The 27,773-nt window shown below is 41.2% G+C and overlaps 1 protein-coding gene across 1 annotated transcript in view; it reads right to left on the bottom strand.

The window, feature by feature from the left end:
* The window catches only part of LOC137272895 (fibrocystin-L-like), a 74,328-nt gene that overhangs the window by 42,950 nt on the left and 3,605 nt on the right, over positions 1 to 27,773 (bottom strand). Inside the window, exons 3-17 of the mRNA XM_067805317.1 lie at positions 15,881 to 15,955; positions 13,353 to 13,494; positions 9,556 to 9,658; positions 8,904 to 8,961; positions 8,130 to 8,223; positions 7,478 to 7,531; positions 5,849 to 5,925; positions 4,852 to 4,894; positions 4,246 to 4,302; positions 3,566 to 3,636; positions 3,124 to 3,234; positions 2,488 to 2,580; positions 1,639 to 1,898; positions 666 to 754; positions 146 to 305 (exon numbers count right to left, since the gene is read on the bottom strand). Of these exons, the coding sequence (XP_067661418.1) occupies positions 146 to 305; positions 666 to 754; positions 1,639 to 1,898; positions 2,488 to 2,580; positions 3,124 to 3,234; positions 3,566 to 3,636; positions 4,246 to 4,302; positions 4,852 to 4,894; positions 5,849 to 5,925; positions 7,478 to 7,531; positions 8,130 to 8,223; positions 8,904 to 8,961; positions 9,556 to 9,658; positions 13,353 to 13,494; positions 15,881 to 15,955 (1,487 nt within the window). The remainder of the gene's footprint in view (positions 1 to 145; positions 306 to 665; positions 755 to 1,638; positions 1,899 to 2,487; positions 2,581 to 3,123; positions 3,235 to 3,565; positions 3,637 to 4,245; positions 4,303 to 4,851; positions 4,895 to 5,848; positions 5,926 to 7,477; positions 7,532 to 8,129; positions 8,224 to 8,903; positions 8,962 to 9,555; positions 9,659 to 13,352; positions 13,495 to 15,880; positions 15,956 to 27,773) is intronic.

The raw sequence follows: 27,773 nt of genomic DNA, 5'->3' as shown, positions 1-27,773 counted from the left end.
TTTAGGTTCGAATAGGCGATGTTGGAGTGAAAAAAACAAACAAGAGGGGCGTTGGGAAGAAGGTGGCATCATTAATCTGTTATGGAATGGCCTGTCGTGGTTGCACATGTGAGGCCAAGAGGATGTTCTCTAAAGAGCGTCTCACCAGCTCTTCCTTGACAACTGTGGAGGAAAACACCAACTTCTGTTTTTCCTGCCACGCTTGGCCGGTCATGGTGTTGGTGAAGTCAGTAGAGTATGCGCGCGCAGCGACCTTGACATACGACGCCGATGAGCCCTCCCTGTGCAACACTTCCATGTAATAGCTGAAGAAGAAATGACGAAGAGGTTAAATTACGACGAAGAATGACTGATATTGCATGACGGCTGAGGAAGAAAGATGAAGGGACTGAGGTTTGATAAAGAAGGGTTGATAAAGAATTGCATAATGGATGAAGGAGAAATGACGAAGAGGTTTAGGTTCGATGAACAAGAATTGATAAAGTATTGCATGATGATTGAAGCAGAGATCATTAAGTGTTTAGGTTGAGATAATGAAGGTCTGAAAACTATTGCAGAATTGCCGAAGAAGGAATGATGAAGATTTGGTGTGAGGTGAAGGAATGAAAACATATTGCAGAACGGCTGAAGAAACAATGAGTGCTTTCTTGTGTTCATCAGTTTACCTATGTCCTTCAGTCAGGTTGACCTTCGATGACCTTTGACTCGATGACTTAAAGTAAGTACTGTGAACACTGGCCTCGCACATCTTCACCTGTAATGAAACGTTACAGTTATTGAAAGTGCTTGTGGAAGCCTTGCTGGTGTCTATAAGGCCTTTGGTGGCTAAGGACCACACAAAATGTGTATATGATCTATTCCGTAAACGGTTCGCAGGTCCTTCAACATGAAAGGATTTTGAAGTTTGTACCCGGCACAGATGAGACGGCTATGACAGCAGCAGCTGAATAATAATTTGCGTGCTCAACCTATATCTATTTTGGGTTTCCTCTAGCACGTGGTGGATTTTAGTGCCTGTATCAATAACTGAAACGAGTATATTTTCCAGTAGTCCAAATCATGAATAAGTTTCGAATCTATCATTGAATGCCTTGGTTTAACGCCATGCATATTCTTCTTTGAGTGAGTGATTGAGTAAGTGAGTAAGTGAGTATGGTTCTGAGCTGCTTTTAGAATTATTACACCAGAAATGAGCTTCCTACTCGTGGGGACCGGAGCTCTGGTTTGTAGCGTGACTATCGATTGACCATTGTAGTATCCCATCGCTCCAGTCATGGGTCAACTTCGGCCACTTTACCAAATTAGGGTTCGAAATAGTTTCCAAATTTTGCTATCCTATCCCGCTAGCTATGCCAGAATTTACTAGCCCACAAAACAATTCAGTAGTCGGACATTTAAACGTAGACACTATTTCATCATTGAGATGCAAATATGCTGAACATCTCTATCAGGCCGTGACCTTAAATGATTTAAAATGTGCTATAACTCTGAGAGATTGATATATTTACAAAGTGACCCCATGACAATTCACCACCCAGTCGGACCAGTGACTATGGAGATTCCCTGGCCCATCAGGATTTTTTCTAGCCACGTGCAAGCGGTTTAGTGGCTATATTTCGCACACTGATTGACAGTCACCTTGTTTGCGGGGTTGCCGTCTGTGCTGAGGTACAGCTCCGCTTGGTCATCGCCCAGGATATAGAATCTGTACTCCGACGTCTTGGGCGCCACAAAGAACCCGGTCATCCGAGTCACGTAGTTGTCCATGCCGGTCTCCGTGTAGTGGCTGATGTCAACGCGGTCACGGATGTAATCGTTAGCACTTACACTCAAGCCACTGATACTGGCCAGGTCGGTGTAAGTATCGTTCCAAATCTCAAACGCGAGACCTCTGTTACCTGTAGGAATACAAATTCATTCGAAATTAGGTCACATAAAAAATATTTCTTTTTTGTTTCCCGTACTTAAAATTTGTCCAGACCCTAATTTGTTTGCATGCTAATTACACTGGTAAATTTGCCTGTATGAAGCTTCCGGCATTCCAAGTTTTATGCTAACATTGCATATAAAATAGGAAAAATAATATTAAAAAGTATAACTAAAATCAGCTATCCCTTTACAATATGATGAGAAACAAGAAATTTATTTTATGTGGCCTTAGCTTGTTCTGTTTTGCATTTCTTTTTCTCTTTTTTATCTATTTGAAATGGCCTTATTTGTTAGCTGATGAGTAGCTGGGCAATAATAGGTAGATAATACAGGCGGTCTCTTTGTTAAATCATTATACAGAGTTACGTCCCTTAGACATTCCAGGAACCTATGCCCATGGTTTAAATCACAGATTCAGCCATGCTGTGTTTTAGGCTTTTATTACCCTTTGGTCCGAACAGGTAAACAGAACCTGCTGCCTCTACAAAAAGCAATTTTATTGAAAATGTTTGAAAACGGAGTTTACTCCAGATCAGTGCGGTTGTAGACAATACCCACCTAGATGTAGGGGTTTTGATCCTCCAGGATCCGCGGCTGTTACACAGACAATCTGTGTGTCTGTTACTGGCTCCACGATGTTGCAGTCCGTATCTAGTGGACGAAGCACATATTGACATATTGTACAATAACATTTTAAACTTTTGCAACCCACCTTCGCTTTGCTACAAAGGTATCGATCTCATACCTGAGCTTTGCTACAAAGGTACAGACCTCATGGCTCAAGTTGGCTAAAAGGTACAGATCTCATCCCTGAGATAGTTTCGAACTCATTCAGGCCACCTCAATTATACCATAACACACTACAACTGTGGCTATTATCAGTGAATGTTGTTTTCGCAAGGGCAGACGTTCCCGAAAGTCTACCTGTGAACTACCTATCGTTAGTAATCAACCGCGTGGGTAAGATGACGACCAGCATGTTTATAATGCGTTTATCATTAGTTGGATCCAATCAAATGTATAAATGTCTACCAGTCAGACCTATTCTACCAACACATATCGGCCAGTCACGCCTGTTCCGCCTAAGGTCGTACAAAACGTCAATAATAGATGTCCTGATTTTGTCTTAATTGTGTCCGCTTTGTGCATTGATTGTGTCTTGTTAATCGCGATATAGATAGACTATTCACTAACCTCCAATCTTGACCTTGGCCTTTGTGGTGGTTTCATCAAAATGTTTGCCGGTCAGTGTTAATCGTGTCCCTCCTCGCTGACTTCCGGTGGAGGGAGATATACTGTAGATGGCTAGAAACAGTACCACCCAGTTTATTCAATCTCATGCACAAACCTAAAACACTAGCGGAACGGCAAAAATAAGTATCTAATCTGACCACACTGGCTCTGTTTTGTCCCTCTCAAATGCTGCAGGTTAACATGAACACCATAGATGTGACTTCGGTTATACCAGTCGTGGCAACATTCCACTGACACCGAAAACTGGGCAGAATAACCACAAGCACACATTTTGTATTTCTTAGTCGAAATCAAACTAACGAACTTCTGTTCTTATGCAAAAGCTCAGTGTTCTAATGTGCAGAGGTATTGCAGAGTAGAAAAATAGTTTTGTCAAACTCACGGGCGTATGTCTGGAACATGTAGATCTTCCCAGTACTGCTTACATGGAGAATGTCCTTGCTCGGTTGTGACCTACACGAAAATGCCATATACTCAACACACAAGAAATGCAACTGTGTTTTTTTAAATAGAAGACATAAACATGAATGCTTACGTTTATGAGATTTCATTTTTCCGAAAATAGCATTTGTCTTGCTCTTCAGTATATGCTTAGGATCATCTGAACAGACGCAGCTTTCACAAGTTGAACCTTCCAGGGCTATACGGATTTAATTCGAGAATACCGGTGATACTTGCATTCTTCACAGATGGCAAACATTCAGTGATGCCTCTGTCTGTCCTCTTTATTACACCCAAAATAGCCCTTCTGTTATATCTACATACGAGTTAGCAACAAGGGTATAAACATCGAATTACCACGAAACAATAATTTGTACAAAATATTTTTGTTTGTTATTGGTGTTTTCAAAGCTGATATTCCATATATATGACGGAACTATGTACTAAACAACCAGTGGTAGATGCTATGATCAAATTCTTTCTAATCCATCCATTTGCCTTGTTCTAACTCCAAACCCCGCGAGTTAGTAACAAACACCAACATTGCACTATTGTTATATTCACTTAATATTCGCTGGTTTTAGATAATATGCCCATAACAATGTATATAGTATTCTTTACTGCGCGTCACTGTCACTGTCACTGTCACTGTCACTGTCACTGTCACTGTCACTGTCACTGTTGAAGTGACGTGGAATAACGTCACAATCATACGATTCTGATCGGCAAAGTTATGATGTTTAATGATATTTCTTGTTTGTTTAAATGATCTAGCAATACAAACTTGTAGCTACGTGTGTTGGAAAGTTCTATTTCACACACAGATGACGTCTAACACATGACTAAGTGCTAAGATCCGGATTAGAGTTGGTCTTCAGTAATACAGGCCTGTCGCCAGAGGTGATTAACGTGGCCGTGTGTTCAGGCTTAGCTGATGCATGTCACCGACACTTAACTGCCTAAACTGATGCTCATGATATTTACCACTGGTCCGTCTGGTCCAGTTTCAGCTATTTACTGATTGCCGTCACAAATCTGGGCCAAGAGGTTTAAGCTTTATTAGCAATTTAGGATAATGTTAAAGAATGGCACTTACGACTATCTTAGCGCTGAGAGAGCCTCGAAAGGGCTTGGAATATTCTTGTGAGCGAAATAATACACAGACAGAACAAAATCTATGCATGTACATCATGATGACATGGAATGTATTTGTAATCATTTACTCACCTTCCGTATCCACCTTCAATGATGAAACTCGCATTCACAGAACCTGTAATGACAGGATAATAGTGAAACTAAAGTATCAATCAATAGTAATCGTCGACATTGAAAGTATCAGTTAAAAAAACCATTGCAAAAAGTAGGGTATATTCCAGTTTGCGAACATACCTCTAGCCAATTTCAATATATAGGGGAAAAGATAATACATACCCACGCAGGTAAAGATTTCCAAAGGAATCACTAATTTCACTTCATTATCTGTGGCCTTTTGTCTGTGTTGTAAATCCAATATCTCCTACCTTTTAGAATTGTATATATGATGATGATGATGATGATGATGATGATGATGACCTGTGCCGTTGCTTAAAATTTGGTCAGAGTACTGTCAGTTTATCAACTCGATTATATGGCCATGTTAACGTTCGTTTGGGCAACATCTGTGGGTGGTTAGCTCACACGTCTTTATGTCAGAAAATGTCGGCTACCCACACTGCAGCTGAATGACTAGAGGTAGTCCATCAGGTCAGCTGAACTGTTTGAGAGGCATTCTAAAATTTGCAAGTAATACGAATGACAAGTGTTTATGGATGATCATCCAATAAAGAATTTGATCATCCAAAAAGGACTTGTCATTTACATTGGTGACTGCACATGAATGCCAAGTGACAGCCGATCATGTCAGTTGTGAAGGTTAGTTCCTGTCGGGCACCCACTTAACAACATGAATGGTTTGACAACCTATCGGGGAGCCGTTCGTCAAGGCGATCATAGCGCTTCAGGTTATGATAATCTTAGCACTACGACAGTCGGAAGTCTATCTTAAAGTATTGGTTTTACGAACCTCTTAGCGCTATGATCGTTTTGGGAAACGAGGCCCAGGTCGATTGTGAAGGTCCCGCTCTACCGGAGAGAGTGCTTAATTGCACGCGTGGTGACATGTCACAGACACACACACATACACACACACGCAAACACGCACATCATAAATGCCAGACAGACTTACTGACGAAGGTAGACTGATGTTTGCAATGCAGATCTCCGAAGACACTGGTTCCGTCATTGTCAAGATGTATGCCGAATCTGAGAAAAATAAAAATGAACTCATGGTGCTGGGATTCGAACTTATGATAATAGTTGTCTGGTGTGATTAAAAGACTAACTCTACACAGCAAATGCCCCGCCTTGAATGGCAGGGCAACCGTGTGCCGAGATTACAATGAAAAGTTGCGCAAATAATTGTCTTGCTGCTAAAACACACTTCACTGGGTAAATACATTTATATATGAAATAATTTTCAAACCAACAATGAAGATTTGCATTAAGTTCAAGAAAAGCAGCCCAACTGCCATTTCGAACACTACTTCATTTTAAAAACCATTGGATGTAGCAAAAAGATCATTGAAGTATGAAACAGAGTTTAACTTTTCCTGCGCATGCGTACTATAATTGACTTTCTACGCATGCACACCGGTAATCGAAAAGGGCGACAACGCGACAATGCGACATTTCAATATGTCACATTGTCGCGTGTCGCGTGTCGCGTGTCGCGTTTTAGTAAATGTTTAGTTTTTTCTTTACACATCTTAGATAGGGCGACAATGCGACAACGCGACATATTTTGACCTTCAAAAGTGTCGCTATGGCGCGTGTCGCACTTTGGAGGAGTGAGTGAGTGAGTGAGTGAGTTTAGTTTCACGTCGCACTTAGCAATATTCCAGCTATATGGCGACTGTCTGTAAATAATCGAGTCTGGACCAGACAATCCAGTGATCAACAACATGAGCATCGATCTGCGCAATGGGGAACCGATGACATGTGTCAACCAAGTCAGCTAGTCTGACCAGCCGATCCCGTTAGTCGCCTCTTAGCACTTTGGAGGAACAGAGAATATGTTACTCAAAACGCGACACGCGACATCGCGACATCGCGACAATGCGACAAATGGGCGAAATGTCGAGTTGTCGCATTGTCGCATTGTCGCGCTTTGATTGATTTTCACCTCATTTTGCTTGTTTTTGAGAGGGCGACAATGCGACAACGCGACAATGTCCCATCTCGGGTTCCATATGGGTGTTCTGATAACGAGTTAACGAGTGAGTATTGTTCCTTCACGTGTCTATATGAGGAATCGCCTTTAGTCATGACGGCTCAACACTTCTGAAACTGGGCCAAATAAAAAAAAAAACACTTTTGACTTTGATTATTTAAACTATTAATACTGCCAGCCTGTATTTCCGTCTCGAAACTAGTATCGTTTAGATTTAAAACTACATGTAGATACACAAATTGCTCAAGCTATGACGACAGCATCATGAGAGTTGATCCCTTTGTCAGGCAAGGATGATTTGATGGTGAGTTCAAATCTTGATTTCATCCAGAGTATATCCTCGGTTATCAACAAATTCCCATCTGTTCCCTCTGACATATGATGACTTAACAATAACGCCCATACTTACAGTGAGTAGGTGCGGTTAGTTGTACGCCGCTTTTAGCAATATTCCACCAATATCACGACAGGAGACACAGGAAATGGTTTCATACATTGTTCCCATATGTCAAGTCGAACCCGGATGCTGGGTGTGACAAGTGAAAGCTTTAACCACTAGACTGCCCCGCCGCTCCCGATACTTACAGAGTATCGTTGTCCAGATCCTTCAGCTCACAGTTCTCGCTTCCTAAGTACACTCTGAAATAGACAACATAAATACTGACAGAACTTACTCTTCCTGGGTGACATGTTTACTACGGTTTACGGCCGATTCTAGCCCGGATCTTCACGGGTTAGTTTCCGTGTCAAAATAATAATTATTAAGCAAGAATTAAGTTTCCTTAAGGATAGCGATATTTCAACTCAATTTAGTTTTTATGACGTTTAGGACTGCTCACTCAGAGGCAGGATGCCTTATTACTGCTGTAACATCAAACACATATGACTTGATGCTGGCGACAAAACATTGTACCAGTTTGTTTGTTTGTACCAGTGTCAAATGGTGACGATACCTGCTAAATGTCAAACGGCCAAAAAGTTAAGGTGGCTGACAGGTATAAACATAAAATTCCGTCGAACACATTTCTTTCGATTTTGTGTGAACACTTCGATTTATCCGAGGGTTGACACAAACGCCAACTGATGACTCAGAAGTACATACTTATGGAGTATGTACTTCAGTTTGACACTTCAGAATCCGACACGATGATGTCTACAGGACTGTCCAGGCAACTGATGAAGGATAACGTTATCTAAAATTATCTTGTGGCCTTTTCCGCAGCTGTCGGTGACGTACCTGAGCAGTTTCTCCGATTTGCCGTTGCTGCTGGCGGCCATGTTGCTGCCGTACCTATCAGTGATGAGCTTTCCCCGGAACTTCACCATGTCCCCTGATGACACAAAGGAATAACGGTTAGATTGGGGTTGGGACGGTATGGTAGCCTCGTTGTTAAAGTGTTCACTCGGCACGTTGAAGGCCTGGGTTCAGTTCGATGTGAAGTCGATTTCTGGTGTACCCCGCTCTGATGCAAACTCACTGGAGTCTAAAATCGTTGTGTAGAGGTGTGTCCCTTGGGCAGATCAAAGCCCGAGATTCGACATCGATCAGTCTTGACCATGCGTTCATCAAAGTTGTGTATGCTAGAGTTCGTCGTCTACAGCATGTCGTGATGCCCTCCCACATTAAACACCATAATTAGAATACTGTTCAAAGATTGTGTTTGGTTTTGTTGTTTGACATAGCTCAACAATATCCCAGCTATATTTCGGTGGTCTGTACATAATCAAACCTGGGCCAGACAATGTAGTGATCAAAGACCAGACAATGCAGTGATCAAGGGCAAAATCATCGACCTATGCAAATGGGAACATATGTCAACCAAGTCAGCTAGTCTGACCACCCGATACCGCTAGTCGCGTCTTAAAACAATCATGGACTAACCTGCAACAAGCCAGTGATGCGTTCGTTATTTGGCGTACACATTGCTACAATATAGAAGTCATTGCAGTAGGGAATTGTATCAATCTGCCTTACCCACCAGTGCTACAAGGGACGTCAAGTCAAACTCACCTGGTAGGCCGGTTATTGGAGAGAGAGAGTCCAGGGTTGGGGTGTACGAGCTTGATGTCTGAAACAAAATTTATTTTATTGAATCAAAATGCCGAAAAGTTGAGCACTGTATACCTCACGCATGTTCATCTGCCTGGTGTTTAACTAACGCTAGAATTTCAGTTTTATTTCCCGAAGGCAGTCATACGTACAGCAGCTGTGTTATATTGTATACTTGATGTGGCCCTGCCTAGTCCTTGGCATTGATTATTAAACCAGGACCAGTCAACTCCGACACATTATATTGTGCCGTGTATCTTAACTTGTATGGTGTCTATGTGGCGAGATCTATGAAGCCAGCAATCATCTGGTCTAGCGCAAGCAAAACGCAACTCGCCATGTGAGTGCAATGCTTGTTATAGTAAGCGATCTCCGCGCTACGGTGACCGCAACTCCCATTCCTTAACACAAACCTAATGTAGTCGGTTGTCTTAGAGCTAAGGTGACCGTAGTCCCAAAACTTCAACTTGGCCTTAAAGTAATCTTAACGCTAAGGTGACCGTAACTCCCATACCTTAGCGTAGACTTAACGTAGTCTCAGCGTTTAGTCTGTTTTGTACGACAGGCTTTTCTCTGGATAGACTGTAAGCGGTAATAGGAAAGGGAAACAGACCTTGAACACACACTTGGACTCGTCTGCTGCACAGTGGTCACTAGCGGGGATGTCAACTCCGTCTACGGACACTCGGACTTTGTACTCGCCTGCGGGCATTTTCCTGTAAACAGACATGTATAATCAACGGAACAACGGATACGGTCTTTGAAAGTCAAAACATGGTGTGTTCCAGAAACAACTGGACAAGGAGAGTTTTACTTCTGGATGTGATGGTGAAGCCAACTGGTCGGGACATATCGAATAAATCCAGTATTTAACTCACGCGTTCGGACACGTTGGAGAAAAATCAAAGAGTCCGGCATGATGGTGAAACCCCACACGTAGACATTATGGGGAAACCTACATTTGGAACATGTTCGTGAAACCAACACGCTTAATCGTGGATGTAAAATCTTCACATTCGGACACTGGGTCGTAAGGACATGGAGGTGAAATCAACACACTTGTACATGATTATTCATGTAATTCCAGGGAGCATTCAGGTTCTCAAGCGAGGTGGTTGTAATGACGTCGACCCAGCGGTTACACCATCTCGACTGGTAACATGCTCGACACATGTCCGTGTGGGTTTTTTTTCGTTTCGTTGTTTCGTTATATGAAGACATTTTCTATATATCAAAACACCAATAACACGTGTAGTATACATAACATATACCATGTAGGTAACATGTACACATACAGTGCTCGTCACACTTACAACGTTCATAACACGATATCGTAGGTAACATCTACTGTGTTTCGAATTACTCTAACCAAACTAGGGGCCAAACTTCGATTCCCACATGGGTACAATGTGTGTCCATTTTCGCCGTGATATTGCTGGAATATTGCTGAAAGCAGCTTGAGGCTAATGCCAAATTCGTGCGTATTATCTATGATTTCATTTCATGTTTTGTGGATGTTGTTGCTTGCTTCACTGACCAACCGATGAAAACAAAAACCATCTGCCTTTGACGACAAACATAGGTTAATGGGACTAAACGTCCAAGTGGGGGCCTGATTTGATGGTACCCCTGTTGACTGTATGAGTATTAATGAAGTCGAGTTGGCGCATGTACCGTGATCTTCAGTCGGTTCTCTTTTCAGTCTTCATATACATATCGCTGCGGTTCATGACACACAGGCAGGTACACATGTCAACAGCAAACATAATTAAAATATCATTACAACGTTTTGGTGATGGCCGTGCCATTGACGACACATCGAGCGTAAAGATCAAGGACGGACGGTGCGAACCTCTCAGTGTGTGGGCATCGGTAAGTCTTCAAGCAACAATGATTGTATTGTCTCAGGGTTGATGCCCAAGGTGAAAAGGGTAATATGAGGCTTGACCAGGGGGGGATAATTAAAAGGGACCAATGTAGAGATACTAACCGTCAAAACAACGTCATAAAATATGTACGGACCTAATCTAACAAATGGAGCCATGGTTTCGTATATGCCTCACCAGTTGTTATTGCCTATCGAGGATCGTGTTCAGATATACAAATGTAAATACAGTCATTATGTTTGGTGCTCCAGAGTTCACTGGACACAAACACACACCTGACAATCTAAACACCTCTAAACCCACTAAATAACACCCAAATCTGCAAACCCTCAGGTATGTCCTAACATATAAAGACTTAGTAATAACAGCACAGAAATAAGCCACAAGAGCAAGCAAACCAAATATCAACCAAACCATCCCACCTACACCTTGTGGGAAATATGCACGTTTCATAGGTTTGACGGTATCAGTGGTTAAACGATGCACTTTGTTCGTGATTGTATACAACGGATTATGGAAATAATACAACGTCATCACTCTAGGTGCAAACGTTCCATAACGCATACACTGAGGTGAAGCTATAAAAAGCTATAATTCCCGAATGAAAATGTGATTAATTTTTAATTCACCACATATCTCTTGCCATATGTTTAATAATGGAATACTTTGCAACGACAATATAATTTCGTTTCCAACAGTCTGTCCAATACTTTTTTTATTTTTAAATTAATAATGGATCGAATGAATTTCAACACCGTGTTTAGAAAAAAATAGATACACATACGCATTGTATTAAATATGAAAGTGAAATTGTTCAAGAAAGTCTCTAAACAGAATGAAATGATTTGTCTGGAGGATAACGAGATATGACAGGGTCTGTTCGCAGAGTTATTGAGTATCACCGACTGCATGTCATTTATCTAACTGGCTTTATTCAGATAAAGGAAGAAGTATGGGAATGTAGAACAAGGGGTATCAGTGACTAGGTGAACACTTGCTAACTACAATCTACTTATATGATTCATCTGTCTGGGAGTATCGAACAAGGCTTGTTTCGGCTATGTGTTAAGTACATTGTGTTCCGAGACAAGCAATCCTTGATAGATGGCAGAATCTGTCGAACCGACATGGCCATAACAGGTGATCGGTGAGAGGATCCATTTTTTCTGTTCTACAAGCAGCTTTACTTTGTCGACATTCAGCATTGTGGCTGATGCAGAAAGGAAAGATATTTGCCATGACGAATGGTACTATGATCAACAAGGTTGAGTGCTAAGGGTCCGTGACGAAGATAGTTGATGAAATGTTACTAAGGAAAATACGTTATCGGCTATTATGTAGCACTTCGTCATTAGAACTTATTATTTAGCACATCGTTTTTACGATATCCTGTTATATTGTACGATAACATTGTACTATACATAGCTGGCAACTATACATAGCTGCCAACGTGAGTGAGTTTAGTTTTACGCCGCACTTAGCAATATGCCGCTATATGCGGACGGTCTGTAAATAATCAACTCTGGACCAGACAGTCCAGTGATCAACAACATGAGCATCGATCTGCGTATTTGGGAACCAGTGACATGTGTCAACCAAGTCAGCGATCCCGTTAGTCGCTTCTTGCGACAAGCATAGTTTTGTTGCACGCTGGCAACGTTCTATGGATATCAAGTTCTATGAGGCACACCAATATTATGATATCCTGTTATGCGTATTGCATTGTCTTTTCGTTACGATTACCTATTGTGCGTATCACATTGTCGTTACGATAACCTATTGTGCATATCACATTGGCGTTACGATAACCGTGTGCACGTATCGCGTAGTCGCTACGAGAGACAATTGTTCGGATCGCATTGTCGCTTCATTAACACATTCTTTAGACCTAGGTTAGTATGATTATTTATTATTTATTGACGCAGATCTGCGTGCGGAACACTGGGATTAGAAGGCATTGATAAAAAATAAATACTTAATGTGGAGCACATGGCGTCCATGATGACAATAACATGGTGGTGTTTGGTCCTGTGCAAGTCAGCTTATTGCGGACAGTCCATGGATGGGTGTTTGGTCCTGTGCAAGTCAGCTTATTGCGGACAGTCCATGGATGGGTGTTTGGTCCTGTGCAAGTCAGCTTATTGCGGACAGTCCATGGATGGGTGTTTGGTCCTGTGCAAGTCAGCTTATTGCGGACAGTCCATGGATGGGTGTTTGGTCCTGTGCAAGTCAGCTTATTGCGGACAGTCCATGGATGGGTGTTTGGTCCTGTGCAAGTCAGCTTATTGCGGACAGTCCATGGATGGGTGTTTGGTCCTGTGCAAGTCAGCTTATTGCGGACAGTCCATGGATGGGTGTTTGGTCCTGTGCAAGTCAGCTTATTGCGGACAGTCCATGGATGGGTGTTTGGCATCTTGGTTCACAACGAGCGGTTGACAAATTATTATTTATAAAATGGAACACACCACCATTTCACGCAGCCCATAAACATTCTGACGTGCAGCACATCACCATGGTAACTTACTGTGTATAGCACATGATCTGCGTTTCGTGGGACCCGTCTGGGTGAAATGCACATTCGTATGATGTCGTGCCAGACACCATCTCCACCTTGTTCCCCACGTGGCCAAAGCCAGCACCAAAGCTGAACAGGTTTCTAGCGAAATCTGGAATATAAGGCAGGTATTAGTGTTGGTAGGAACCGCAATTGAAAATTGAACTGTAGAGGCCGATGCTATCAAAATTATTGCTTTGACATTGTTCCTGCTCGATTTACTAATGACAGAACATGCAACTTTCAAACATTCCAAAGATACATTAACACATTAACGCATTGTCATCGGGGTAATGGACTTTTCAACAGTTAATCTATCCTTTTTGGTAGATGGACAGAGTGCATGCAATAAGTACCAAAATATGACCATATGGCGTCATGTCGTCTTAAGGTGGGTGTAAAACGTCAAAAGAGCATTTTAGACCATAAGCACATTGGTCAAAGTAGCAAAATTGTTTATGGTTCAAACAAACCAAAACCGATTTCTTTAAAACCAAACACTTTTGGCTTGGTATCCACGTTCGTGCCTACAGTAGGTCATTGACTAACGTTTCAGTTTATTCGCATCCGTTCTTAGTTTAACTTTGCATTATAGTGTAAAGAAGCGAACAGTTTACTATGAAGTGTCCCAGGGATATATGTGTATAGAATTATGCATTTTCCCTTCAGTTTCGTGAAGCTCGTAATTGCAGCACATGCAATAGACATGTTTAGAATTGAAAGCTTCAAGTATTTAACAAATAGTGTAGAAACGTACATCAAGGATCGACCTATCTTCGAAACTGATTCACTCTTATTGATTCACTAACTCATTCACACACTAAATCCATTATTCACTCAATAACTTGATTACTCTCTCACTCAGTCCCCACCCCCAACACCCCCTGTCGCCCCTAAACACTCCTCCTCCTTCCTTCCATCACTCACTCACGGGGCGATGGGGTAGCCTAGTGTTTAAAACGTTAGCCCTTCGCGCCGAACACATGGGGTCGATTTCCCACTTGGGCACAATGTGTGAAGTCCAATTCTGGTGTCCCCACCGTGATATTGCTGAAATAATGCTGAAAGCGGCGTAAAAGCATACCCGCTCGCTCACTCACTCACAACCCACAGCTTGATGGCGTTGATAGCTCCCGCACTGACATGCATCTACCTGTACGGCCAAGGCCGGCTTATTCGGAGCTGTTTACACCCTACACTGACCGTATTAATCAAATACCCTATTAGAGGGTAGATGGCAGATTGCCTATTCATTATATATTACCCGCAGTGTAATAACTTCATTGTTGTTTGGTGTAGTCGAGGGCTAATCAGCTCAAGCTTTACCTCCAAGCAAGAAGAGTTCTAGTTTGTCGTGAACACATGTTTGTGTACGATGAGGTATAACGGCTAATGCCCGCCATAATTCGTCGTGGTACAACTGTTTTGTAACCTGGAATTACGCCTTTCTATGTACCGGGATTGGTAAAACTGCTGTCCAGGGGCAGTTCACTGACCGCAATATTGGTCATAGTTACTGAACGCGTGATACATCAATATTCTACGAATATCAGGTGGAAATAAATAAATGACATATAACTTCATTCGATGCATAAGGTTTTAATGGATTGTATCATCACGTATTACTTGGTTTTGTACATGATGTATTAGTTGGTTGTATGCATGGCGTAGTACTTGGTTGTCTGCATGATGTACTGCTTGACGTATTATTGGGTAGTATATATGACGCAATACCTGATTCTCTACATGACGTATTATTGGGTAGTATACATGACGCAATACCTGATTCTCTACATGATGTATTATTGGGTAGTATACATGACGCAATACTTGATTCTACATGACGTATGGTTTGGTTGTATACAGGACGTTTTGCTTGGTTATATACATGACATATTTCTAGGTTGTATACAAGTATTATTTGGTTGTCTGCATGAGGTATTACTTAGTTGTGCACATGACACAATACTTGATTGCATACATGACGTATTACTGGATTGTCTACATGGCGTATACGTAGTACTTGGTAGAGTAAATGACGTATTACTGGGTTATATACATTACGTATATCGTGGTTGTATGCATGACATATTGTGTTGTCTACATAACGACACTATACCTGATTTTCTACATGACCTAGTACTTGGTGTTACATGACATGTCACGGGGTTTTGTATATGACGCATTAGCGGGTTTTAGACATGGCGCATTGCATGGGTGAGTGAGCGAGTGAGTTTAGTTTTTACGTCGCCGTTAGCAATATTCCAGCTATATGGCGTCGATCTATAAATAACCGAGGCTGGACCAGAGTATCCAGTGACCAACAGTATGAACACCGTTCTGCGCAAATGGGAATAGGTGGCATGTTTCAACAAAGTCTGAAAGCTTGACCACCCGATTAGTGGCCACTTAAGACAAGCATGGCATGGGGTACTGAAGATCGGTTCTAAACCCGGATCTTCACGGTTCCTAACCACCCAGAGATCAGCAATACTCACTCCGTCCCGTGATAGTGACGCGGGTCTCTCCGTTTGTACTGCCATGGCGGGGCTCGATATACAGCACTGAAGAATCTGGAACGATAAGTATTCGTGTCACAGCAGGTTATGTAATATGCAGTTCTGGTAATCAACAAGGACAACGGATATTTCATACGTCAACATGAACCAATGTTGGTAACATATTTACATTGAATACATATGCATATTGCACATGGGAAGTGGGGAAAGCAGGTCCGTTTCATACACACTTTTATGTTTTCATGGCATGATCCGATGGATTCCCATTTTGACTAAAGGATTATTATAGACCTGGTGTGAAAACCTTGGAGACAACTTTGTGTTCAGACTCCAGTGTGCAGTACGCAACCCTGTGCACTTTAAAGAACCCACGAATCCGTTGGTATATGACCAGATGGTGGCCACATGAATACGTGCATACACCTTGTTGTGGGTACAGCAACGTGCAGTAAACTTGGACAAAGCTCAAGTACTGCGACAATTTCAGCAGACGAGGTTGTTTTCGTAATGTTAAATAGAATGAAAGAAATAATTATTAGGAATATAGAATGTATTAAGATCCCATGACTTTGATAACATATTATTCCCGCACACTTGAACCTGTGAATATATTGCTGTATATATGAATGTGCATATTTTTCGCATGCGTACTATGCTATTATATTGTTTATGCATTCTATGTTGTAACAGGCCGTTGGCCTTAATATCAACAGACAAAAAGAAATTGACTTTGCTAAAGGTAAAACCTTTCACAAAAGTCGAGGCATGTTTCTTTAACAGTGTAAAGTTGCCGGTACAAAACATATGATGTTACGGTAAAAATGGCCGATACTGTTCCATGTAAAGATAGTTCGAAGCAGTAAATTTATATATCGAGTGATAAAATGATAACAATGAGCAGGACAACAACTACAACTGCAACTCCCACAGCAATGCTACTTCAATTACCCCTACAACACCTACTACTACTACTTCAGTGACCATTATAACGTACCACTCCTACTAAATCTACTACAGTAACTACTACTACCACCACCACCACCACCACCACCACCACCACTACTACTACTACTACTACCACCACCACCACTGCTACTACTACTACTACTACTACTACTACCACCACCACCACCACCACTACTACTACTACTACTACTACTACCACCACCACCACCACCACTACTACTACTACTACTACTACTACTACTACTACCACCACCACCACCACCACCACCACTGCTACTACTACTACTACTACTACCACCACCACTACTACTACTACTACTACTACTACTGCTGCTACGTCTACGAGTACTAATTGTACTTTTATTTACACCACTGCAACTACTAACGCGTTACTACTACCTGCATTTCTATTAGTACTACTGCGCTATTTGTACTACTACAACTGCAACTGATTGTACTTTCACTAAACAATAATCTCGATATTTATGACTTACTGTCCAAAACTATCTTCCAGAGATATCCTTTTCATCTCTTTCAAAGAGTGTTTTATCGAATTAAGTCTTAAGCAGCACCCACCAGTACCCCAGCTGTATGGCGACGGTGCTTGTCTTTCAACATGTAAAGCATGGATACTAGGCGATAAGTGTTAGCAACTACACAGCAGGATTCGGATGTGGTAAACTTTTATCGATTAATGTTTGAAAAGTATGGATGGAATTACCTCCTTTGCAACGATGGGTGAGACAGTTGCCATTCGGCATTATGGATAAAACAGCAGCAGAAAGTACTTGAAATGATCACCGAGGTTTAGCAAAATTCCGCAAAGCATAATAATAATAATAATAACATGTGCATTTATACTGCATACATGGACCGAGCGCTGCACACAGAATGACGTCACTGCAAAAAGTCATTTGCGGTTTTTATCATGGATGCACGTAATTTCTAGAATGCCCTAAACAGTAAGGTTTTGAGGTAGCTCTTAACAGTGTCAAAGGATTCTGCCTTGTTGATGTGAATACATGGTACAGGGTTCACGAAGAGGCAGGCTAGTTGGAAAGGATCTACATCCAAACTTTTTCAGACTATACCTCAAGTAGATCATGATCGGCAGATGGAAGTGATCTCAATTGTGAATCGTTGTGTATGAGATCATTCAAACATGGAGCAACTGACTGATGGAACCATTTGTAGACACGTGTCGACATTTTGAATTGAACTCTGGCACTACCAGTGCAGTGGTTATAAGGACTGGTGTAAAGTATGAAGACTTCGTAATCCTGGAGACTATATATGCAGAAGTATTTGGCACATGCTGAAGTGTAGAAAACTGTTCCTGGTAGACATTTCCGAACCAACTGTTGCAATATTCATCCGCCAGTAAGACGAAGTGTATAAGCAGGGATAATCTAGAATCTTTAAGGTATAAGTAACAACGATCCCTTGCCAGGCACCACAAAACAATACTCCCGGAAACGAGCCAGTCAAGTGATGGACCAAACGACGGTCACATGATACTAAACTCATTTTCGAATTTTGACTTAACATTTTCTATTTACAAATATGAAAAGCAATATGTTTTAATTTCAGTCATATTTTCAAACAAATGTCAAGCTTTACCTGCTGCTAAAGCCGGCCGGAACTGCAAGACCGCGGCTACAACTAGTATTATTGCTTCCTTCCGATGTAATTTCATCATTAGTCTTGGGGAAGGCCTACCGCTTCGCACTCATATATAGCCACAGGTCACGTGACCCCTGACGTCATCGCTGGGGTCATTGATTGTCGAGGTGTGGTCCGGAGACGGATTGTCCGTCTTGATATGGAGATAGGCCTATAATCGTCTTAATACAATGATTTAGGAATGTTCTTATTTCTGAGCATGGTCTAGAAAACAAATTTGGATTATAAACAGTCATGAGTACATACGTACTGAAGCGGCAGTGCCGAAGAACCTGAGATTGTTCACGTATATCTTCATAAACAGTGACAAAAATACCCGATTATTGATATAGGTATATGCTACATCTCGTTTAGTAAACTTGGACTTATTTACATATGCTTATATTGATAAAACTAAACGCAGAGAAAATGCCAAGCTCATTACGTGTTTGTGATATTTCGATACACTTTAACATGTATCGCGGAAAAATGCGATCAATCAAAGGTAATCTACGACGTCTTATTCTCTCCCTGTATCAATGAAATGCCCCATGTCTGACACGTTTCAGTGATACTGCAGTTACCCCGAAATGTATCTAATTTACACCACAGTTTCAGTGAACTAGTCGGGGTACTTCAAAAACAGCGAGATGGATAAAGCCATGTGCTGTACATGATTGTGATCTATATACAATACAATGTCACTGAACGTTGAAACTTGAACCTCTTTCAACACTGACCTCCCAGAGAAGATTTACGCATTTCCACAACACATTTATTGTAGTTTGTTTGACAAATGAATGGTGACTATAAAGCCTTCTGGGTATGTATGGGTGCTTGGCGATATGTGATATGCTTTAGTGATTTACTGTTATACACGTTTGACTTCTACTGTTTAATGATATTTAGAAACCTAAACAATCTAAAAAATATATATCCAATCTTCTATCGTTTGTGGGGCGTTGGAGTAGCCTAGTGGTTAAAAGCCTTTGTTTGTCATGCCGAACACGACGTTCCATTCCCAACATGCGTACATATGTGAAGCCCATTCTGGTGTCCCCCGCCGTAAAGCTTCTTGAATATTATTGCTGAAAGTGGAGTAAAATAATATTCACTCACATCCTGTTGCTTGTATTGTCATAAATTGTTTGCAAACAAACTGTCAACTTGTAATTCAAAAACGGTGTTGCCGCAAACGGAAGTTATAACGTACTCAAAGGATACTCGAATTTCGTTCCATATATCCGCAGTTTGAAAATACCAGTAAATATGAAAATATTGTTCCCATTGCCATCAATTTCGAAATAACCGTATCCGTAATGTACGTATTTGACTATATCACAGACTAGGGTCAATGGTGCGTAAACTTTAAATGTGTGCAATGTTGTTTTATCCATGAAGTGCACGGACTTGCAGCAATTCAGGTTAGTTACCGTTTCATAAATTTTGTAATTTTTCGATCGAATACAATATCGTCAACAGCATTTTCTCTCAACGGCTGTTTGCATTTCACAATAATGTGTGTGAGTGAGTTAATGTTTTTTTTCTCAACGTGTAACAACAAGTGTACACATATATGCATACTATGAGGAATGTCATTTCATATAGTATCAAAAAAGAAACGCATAGACGAGAAATCTGTTTCTAAAATGTTGTATTTCCAAACATGTATAACTTGTCCACAGATAGACGTTAGAGCATGACATTTTACACCAGTTTAGAGGACGGTAATGTCTATACAACCAAGTGGATACTTTTAGATAACGGAGATGTTAAGGGCAATGTTGATGACGTAGAACGATCCCGACGTCTCCCAGACCAATCTCTGTTCCGTACAGTTTGACCGGATATGCTTTGAGGTCCAGGCACCCTGGCTGCTGCCCTCTCACCCTTGGCAGTACGATCACGCAGCTGTTGTACCCGGATGTCCCGATCACGGACTGCAGCGGTAACTCGAGGTCTGCCTGTATGGGGACGGTCATTTGGTTTACCTGTTTGGTTGCAACAATCTGCAAACCATGATATCTTGCTAAGACTAACATGCAAATACCTGGCAAGAGAAGATTGGTAATCTCCAGCATGCATTGTTTCAATGGCGTGTCGCTGAATCAAGACGTGACGTAGTGATCTGTCCTTGAAACTCCTTCAAAACGAATGCCAATATCTGAAAGTAATCTGGAGTTTTGTTGCCAGACAGTGAATGCTCTTTTCACTGGAAGGTTATTTCTGTTATGGCGATGCCTTTCTAATCCTTGTAAGAAATCTCAGCAAAAACATTTTCAGGTTACATCGATTTTTTACTTGTGCAAATGGTGTAAAATTATATTATCAACACTTTTGTGACATAGTTTGAAGATTGTTTTAACACAGAAGGTAGTTAATAGAATATGAAAGTACAAATGGCCGATGCATTTCTTATTTTGGATAGTGTATGTGCATACATCGCTAGCAAATAATTATGTCATTTTACGGAGAAAGACTGCAACTGCGCCAAGGCTGTATGAACTCTGGACTATAGTTAAAGAGTACCTGTGTCCTTATGACAGGTAATCTAGATAACCCGACCACAACGCTAGTCCGATATGGGGGCCAACTTGTATCTCGTTATCTAATATATTTTCAAGGAATTATGATTAAAACTATTAACCTTTTCGGTGCAGATGTCTAATAAAGTAACTAGTCACTGACGTAATCCTGGATTAATGGATGATCTCAGGGATAATCACAGTACTGGTAATGAATACGGTTGTTGAAGTCGCTGCTATACCAGGTGCATTGATACCACAGATTGGGAGTGGTCGATAAACACCATTCTTAGTGTTACAGATCCGCGTTTAGTAATATACATGTACGTCACACATTCATATGCAGATTAACCTGTATGTCTGTTTTCTCTGTGAGGTTGTTGACCACTGGACTGAACCTTTGGCTAGATAGAGTGTGTGAGTGAGTTTGCATACCTTTGTCCTCTGATAACCTCCAAAAGAAAACGGCGAACATCTCATGAACAAAGCTTGTCAATAACGCTCTAAATTATTGAATTAAGTTAAAATGGGTTAATTGTGTGCCATGATAGTTAAAGATATGCTCATTCTTTTATAGCCCCAAAGTATGAATTTCTACCAAACATGAACAACCAATGGGAGAAATATTACAATAACCTAAATGAAATTAAAATAAATTAAAATGCGTTGATTGTTGTGTCTTGATAGTTACAAGGACACTGTCATCCATTTACAACGTGATTATCAATCTGTGTAAATCTGTGCGGACAGGAGGTCGTTGACCAAAGGAAGTATTTAACTGGTATGAAACCCTCGAAAATACGGGTTAGAATTGGTCTTCAGCTGACCATGCTTGTCGTAAGAGGCGACTAACGGGATCGGGTGATCAGACTCGTTGACTTGGTTGACACATGTCATCCGTTCCCAAATGTACAGATCGATGCTCATGCTGTTGATAACTGGATTGTCTGGTCCAGAGGTTATTACTCGCAGACTAGGTCATAGAGATGGAATATTGTTGACTGCGGCGTAAATCCGAAGTCGGTCACACTTTATCCAGACGTGTCTGGTTAATGTGGGAGGGACGCCCCGAGTGATGTAGGTCATGACCATCCACCGATATGGTGAGAGCCCCAACCATGGGCATGCTTCAAAAGTATACGGGTCGAATCCCAGCAACAGTCTTCGGTTGTGGTGTTCATAGAGATTACAATTTTTTTCCCATATGCGTCATCCACGAGTTCTGTTTATGCCACACAGGATGGAAAAACAGTCTATTCCATGATGACGAATCAAGCAGAGGATGCAGGAGAATGAAAGGGAGATCACTACTTTATAAGTGGCAATACACAATCAGAAATATTCAACTGGAAAAACAAACAAACAAACATAAGCATAAAAAAATACTATCACCTGTAATACCATACTTGAATTTTCATAATCCACAAACCTAATTTCGTTGTAATTTTGTTTCGGTGGTTAGTTTTCAAAAACTAGAATGGAGCTATTATGTTAATTTAAGACATCGAAGCGGAAACAGAAAGTTCAGTGTGGCGTCACTGTTGCTGAATAACCGAGTCTGTCTACACAACACTCGTTGTATAACTTTGTACTGGTTACACAACACTCGTTGTATAACTTTGTACTGGTTACATGACACACGTTTCAAATAGCTAAAATTGTCTACTAAAGACATACAGAACACGCGCGTAATACTCCATGTTATACTCAACTCGAAAGTTTATAATTATGTAGTTTTACACACACTTCAAATGTCCAATACAGATGGAATAATCCGACAGCTGTGATTGGTTGACTTTGTTTAAGATGTGCATATACAGATACAGATATACCATTCATTAATCAAATTCATGTGAAAAAAAATGTCAACTCACAAAATGTATTTGCAAATGTACAACCTTGTAATGTGTATTTTCTATTCACAAAGGTCACGTCATATGTTGGACTGAACAGCTTTCTTCACATGTATCTGGTTCAGATACCCAGACGTGGTAGTACCTGTAATGACCAGAAGTCGACAACCCGTGGTTAGAAGTATATGACTGTGGGAGGGACATATAGAGTCAATGGCAATTACGGTCAAGTGTATACAATGCTAACACAGACTTGGCATGTTCAACGTCCATGCCAACCGCTATTAATGGCGATGTTTACTCAAGTGCTTGCGATTCTTAAATCCGAGATGTTTCTTAACGGTTTATCTTCGGCTACACAAATGCAGTTCGTTATGTACACCCGTTAGGTAAGAGAGAAGCTTCACAACAAGTTGGTACTCATATTTAAGGAGGACAAGGAGTTGTTAGTTTTAGATATTAGAGCTCGGTTCAGCTCCACTGACATTTGGGATTGCGTTGACAGGTGGTGCTAATCGATGTATTGTTCGGTAACAATCACCACTGAACTGTACTGGACGTTACGACCCCAAGAGGGTAAACGGCGACAAAAGAATGTAAGCATTTATACATTCGGAGTAAAGGTATAGAACACGTGCTGCGACAGAGAGAGAGAAAGAGAGAAAGAAAGAGAGAGACTGAGAGAAGCAGAGAGAGACAGACAGCGATAGAAACAGAGAGAAAGAGGGAGAGACAGAGAGAGACAGAGAGAGAAAGACAGCGACAGACATGGAGACTTAGGCAGAGAGACATAAACATAGAGAGAGACACACATAGAGCGATAGAAACAGAGATGAGGGAAACAGAGAGAAACAGCTAGAGAGAGACAGAAAGAGACAGAGAGACTGAGACTGACAGCCTGAAACAGAGGGTGAGGCAGAGAGCACCAGCAGCAGAGAATGGGAGAGATTGAGAGGCAAAGAAACAGTGACTGACAAAGAGAGAAAGACAGCAAGAGGCAGGGAAACTGAGACTGAGAGACAGAAACATCGAGAGAGACGGACAGAGCGACAGAAACAGAAAGAGAGGGAGAGAGAGAAAAACAAAGAGAGAGAGTCTGAGCCTGGGAGACAGAAACAAGAGGGGAAGAGAAACAAAGGGAGAGAGAGAGACAGTGAAAGAAAGACAGAGAGGCTTTAAGAGGCTATCTGAAGCGAGAACATAAGATTACTTAAGAATGATATAAATTCATTTCATTATCAAGTAATGTAATGTTCTCGCTTCAGATAGGCTCTTAAAGTTTACTTGCACGCAATTACCTGATCATAGACGTTCATACGTCCAAAACTCACTTCCCGGTCTCAATAAAAAAAATAAGGCTGTTAAATGAAAAAGAAGGTAGAAGAAAAAGAGGTATTATGGATCTCACAGTCTCTACTCTGAGGAACACAAGGTCCAAATTATGAAAGAGATCCATGAAGCGGAATTCTATGAATTAAACAAATTGGCTGGGTGCAACTGTGTAACTACATAATTACGTGTATGATAAACAGAACAGACTTGGTGAGACTTTGTCTGTTGCTGGTGGTCTAGATAGGGGTGAAAACTCCTGTGTTGAAATTTGAGCTCGTCTCGCTGCACATAGATTACAGAGATATTGAAGAGTGCACTACTGTGATCGCTTCAATATCTTTACATTTAAATTGCCTAAAACACGTACGTATAAAAAAAGTTTATCTATCTAAAGACTATATATATCCCGGGAATCCCTAGTTGCATGTGAGGTTATATTGACATTGACATTATCGCGCCGGCCGGAATCACACAGGGCTTCAGGTCTTGCTGCAGACGAGTTTACGTGAAAAAGCGAGTTTTCATTTTTGTGACCTTCACCTTCATGATATGGGTGCATTAACGGAAGTGACGACTCTGAAGCATTCGTCACCATTCGCTCTTTACCGTAACCTCTGTTTGGCTTGAACCGGAAAAACACGACTGGGTAATAATTGCCTGGCACATTATCTTTTGTATATTGTGCTATGATATAACTTCGTTCATTAATATTTTGATTAGCGGTGGGACTAAGGGAGATAATTCGGGTTGTCATAAAATGAATTGCCGGAAAGACATTAGCACTCGAAACTCTGCATCTCTTAAGAAACAAAAACCTGAGGTATATGTGAGGTTATGCCACAAACATTTAAGTTGATCAACCCAACTAATTCACTATATACTGAACCCTACCAATAAAATCGAGTCCCCAAACTCGCCCGATATATTTTTTGTTTTGACACAATCACCGTGCTACGAAATACGAGAGATCAGAGGAACCACGTCTTTGAACGACTGCCAGTTGGCCGAACTGCCAATCATCTTAGTGTCAATGTTAGAAAAATCTACCAACTGTACGAGTGGTATCAGATCACTAAAAGCATTCAAGATCGTCCACACAGCGGGTGACCTTCAGTAACACGAGAACAACCGACCGATTTTGCGCAACCATCTGCAGGATTGCTTCCCTGGGGTGACTGAATCAGCACGCCAGACTTGCAACTTGATTTTTCTCATGAAAGCCGACATTTTGTTTTGACAGTCGATGGCAGAGTGATGGCGTATGGCGAAGACATAGGGAACCGTCTCCCAATGAGTGTATTGTTGAAAGAAACACTTGGGATGGTTCAAGCATCACGGAAAAACAGAAAGTTCTGGTGTTCCAGAATCTCGGCCCAGAATGAGAAAGTGACTCACTACATTGACAAAGTCATAATACCCCACGCTGTACCACACTAAAGGACGTCACAGAAATCTTCCTGCAAAGCAACCCTCCTGCCCACACTCCCTGAGCATCACTGGACGTCCTAAGACAACAATGCATCCAAACTCATGGACTGGTTTCAATCCAGAATAAAAACCAATAGGACACCTTTGGGGCGAGATTCAAAGAAAGTTGAATAACCTCCAACCAAGGCGGACAACTGCATCTGGACACGATCGAGCATTTCGACGAGTATGTACCCAAGTGTCTATGACCTTCATCAACCGGTTCATTCCGTGTGCAGGGGATACTGACATTAGGGTATGTCAACGGTACATGTTTCGTGATTTTCTTTGTGTCATTAACGAATAGTGTGTTAACCATAATCGTCAAGTTTGAATTCAATCCTCTGTTTTGATTGTTAATTATAGTGAATGAAAGTGCGTGCTTTAAGAAACCTCTATCGGGTGCAATGTAATTTTGCCTGTGAGACAAAAGGAAAATGTACGAAGGTAGGTAATTATCTTGAAAGGACTTGAAATGTCAAGAACATCGGGTGAAATTTTCAGTTTGTGTCTTGAAAATTTAAAGAAACATTTAAATATAGTTTCCGTAACGTCCGCCTGGATAGTGATATATTTGAGGACGTAGCATTGTTGAGTAGTGAAGTGATGCACCTCGCAACTCACAGCTGCAGATAATACATTGTTAATCTAGCAAATTGGCCACCCTTCGAGAAATGTGTCAGATATAATCGTGACAAAACGTTTTAAAACATCACAGGCTGATTCAAACCATGTGAGTATGATACTAGAACGAAAATGGTATTTTACAGAAGTATAATGTTGGTAGTTCTTCATCGGTTTATTGCTCCATATTTATTTTGAGCCAAGGAGGCAACACAACCGACCTGTAATTCCGATATATTCACCAAGTCACAAGACCCCCACATTGTGCCACATTTTGGACGTCACAGAGATTACATCTACCATCAAGACAACGTTCATGCCTACAGGTCAATATCGGACGTTTTTAGACATGATGGCGTCCGAACCCTACAATAGCCTGCACTCAGTCCTGATTCAAGTGAAATAGAACACCTTTAGCCAAGATTCAGAGACGGCTGAATGAACTCCAACCAAGACCGACAACTACGGCTGGACTCGATCAGGCATTGAGTTTGGACCAAAGCGCATATGGCCTTCATCAACCGGTTTCCAGGTACAGACGTTTCAACACTTTCATCGGTGTCCATGGAGGCCACACACAATACTGACTTTGGGGTGTCTTAATGGTACCAGTTTTGGTGATTTTGTTTGTGTGAATGCTAACTGTGGTTCCCAAAAACTTGTTAAACATAACTCTGAATTTTGAAGTCGATCCTCCGGTTTGATCGTTAATTATCGAGAATTAAAATGAGTACATTGAAAAACCGCTATCGATGTGACATTTCTTTTGTGGTTCAATATAATATATTCCGTAACATTGTTTTCTCTCAGGACAGTGGTCATTATCTTATAATTATCATTGTAAGGCAAAGTGTCCAGCCCGAAACGGCTGCTTTTCGCGCTTGAGAACTAGTGATTTAATTCACTAATAATACTTAAAACTGGTAAACTCAGAACATTTAATTTAGTTAAAAATTTAATAATAATCACAAGTGTAGGGAAAGACTTTAGCCCGTATGTCCCCTACATTTTAACGAAGAAAGATACGCCTATATGTGTCAGGTAATATGATGAGACGAAAAACAATAATATAACAGTTGTGTTATTGGCTAGGCTTTAGGGTCAAGTATAAACGGGGGATACGTGCGTTCGGTATATGACAAGAGTAATTTTCTTTGAACTTGTGTCACAAAGTACTGGTCCCATATTGCTAAATCCCGATGTCGCTGGTTCAATGATATCATTTTTATTTTGCTTTAATTCTAGATTGACGTTTGGGGAGCCAGGCGGTTTAAAGCGTCCGCTCGTCACACCGACGTTTCGGGTTCGATTCCGTACATGAGTATTGTGTGTGAAGCCCATTTCTGGTGTCCCATTCGTGATACTGCTGGACTATTGCTAAAAGAGGCGTATAACTATACTTACTCACTCAGTACCTCGAGTGACACCCACAACCGATATGCA

Source organism: Haliotis asinina, chromosome 1 (genome assembly GCF_037392515.1).
Source record: "Haliotis asinina isolate JCU_RB_2024 chromosome 1, JCU_Hal_asi_v2, whole genome shotgun sequence".
Classification (NCBI taxonomy): domain Eukaryota; kingdom Metazoa; phylum Mollusca; class Gastropoda; order Lepetellida; family Haliotidae; genus Haliotis; species Haliotis asinina.
This window is presented reverse-complemented; position numbering and strand designations above follow the sequence as displayed.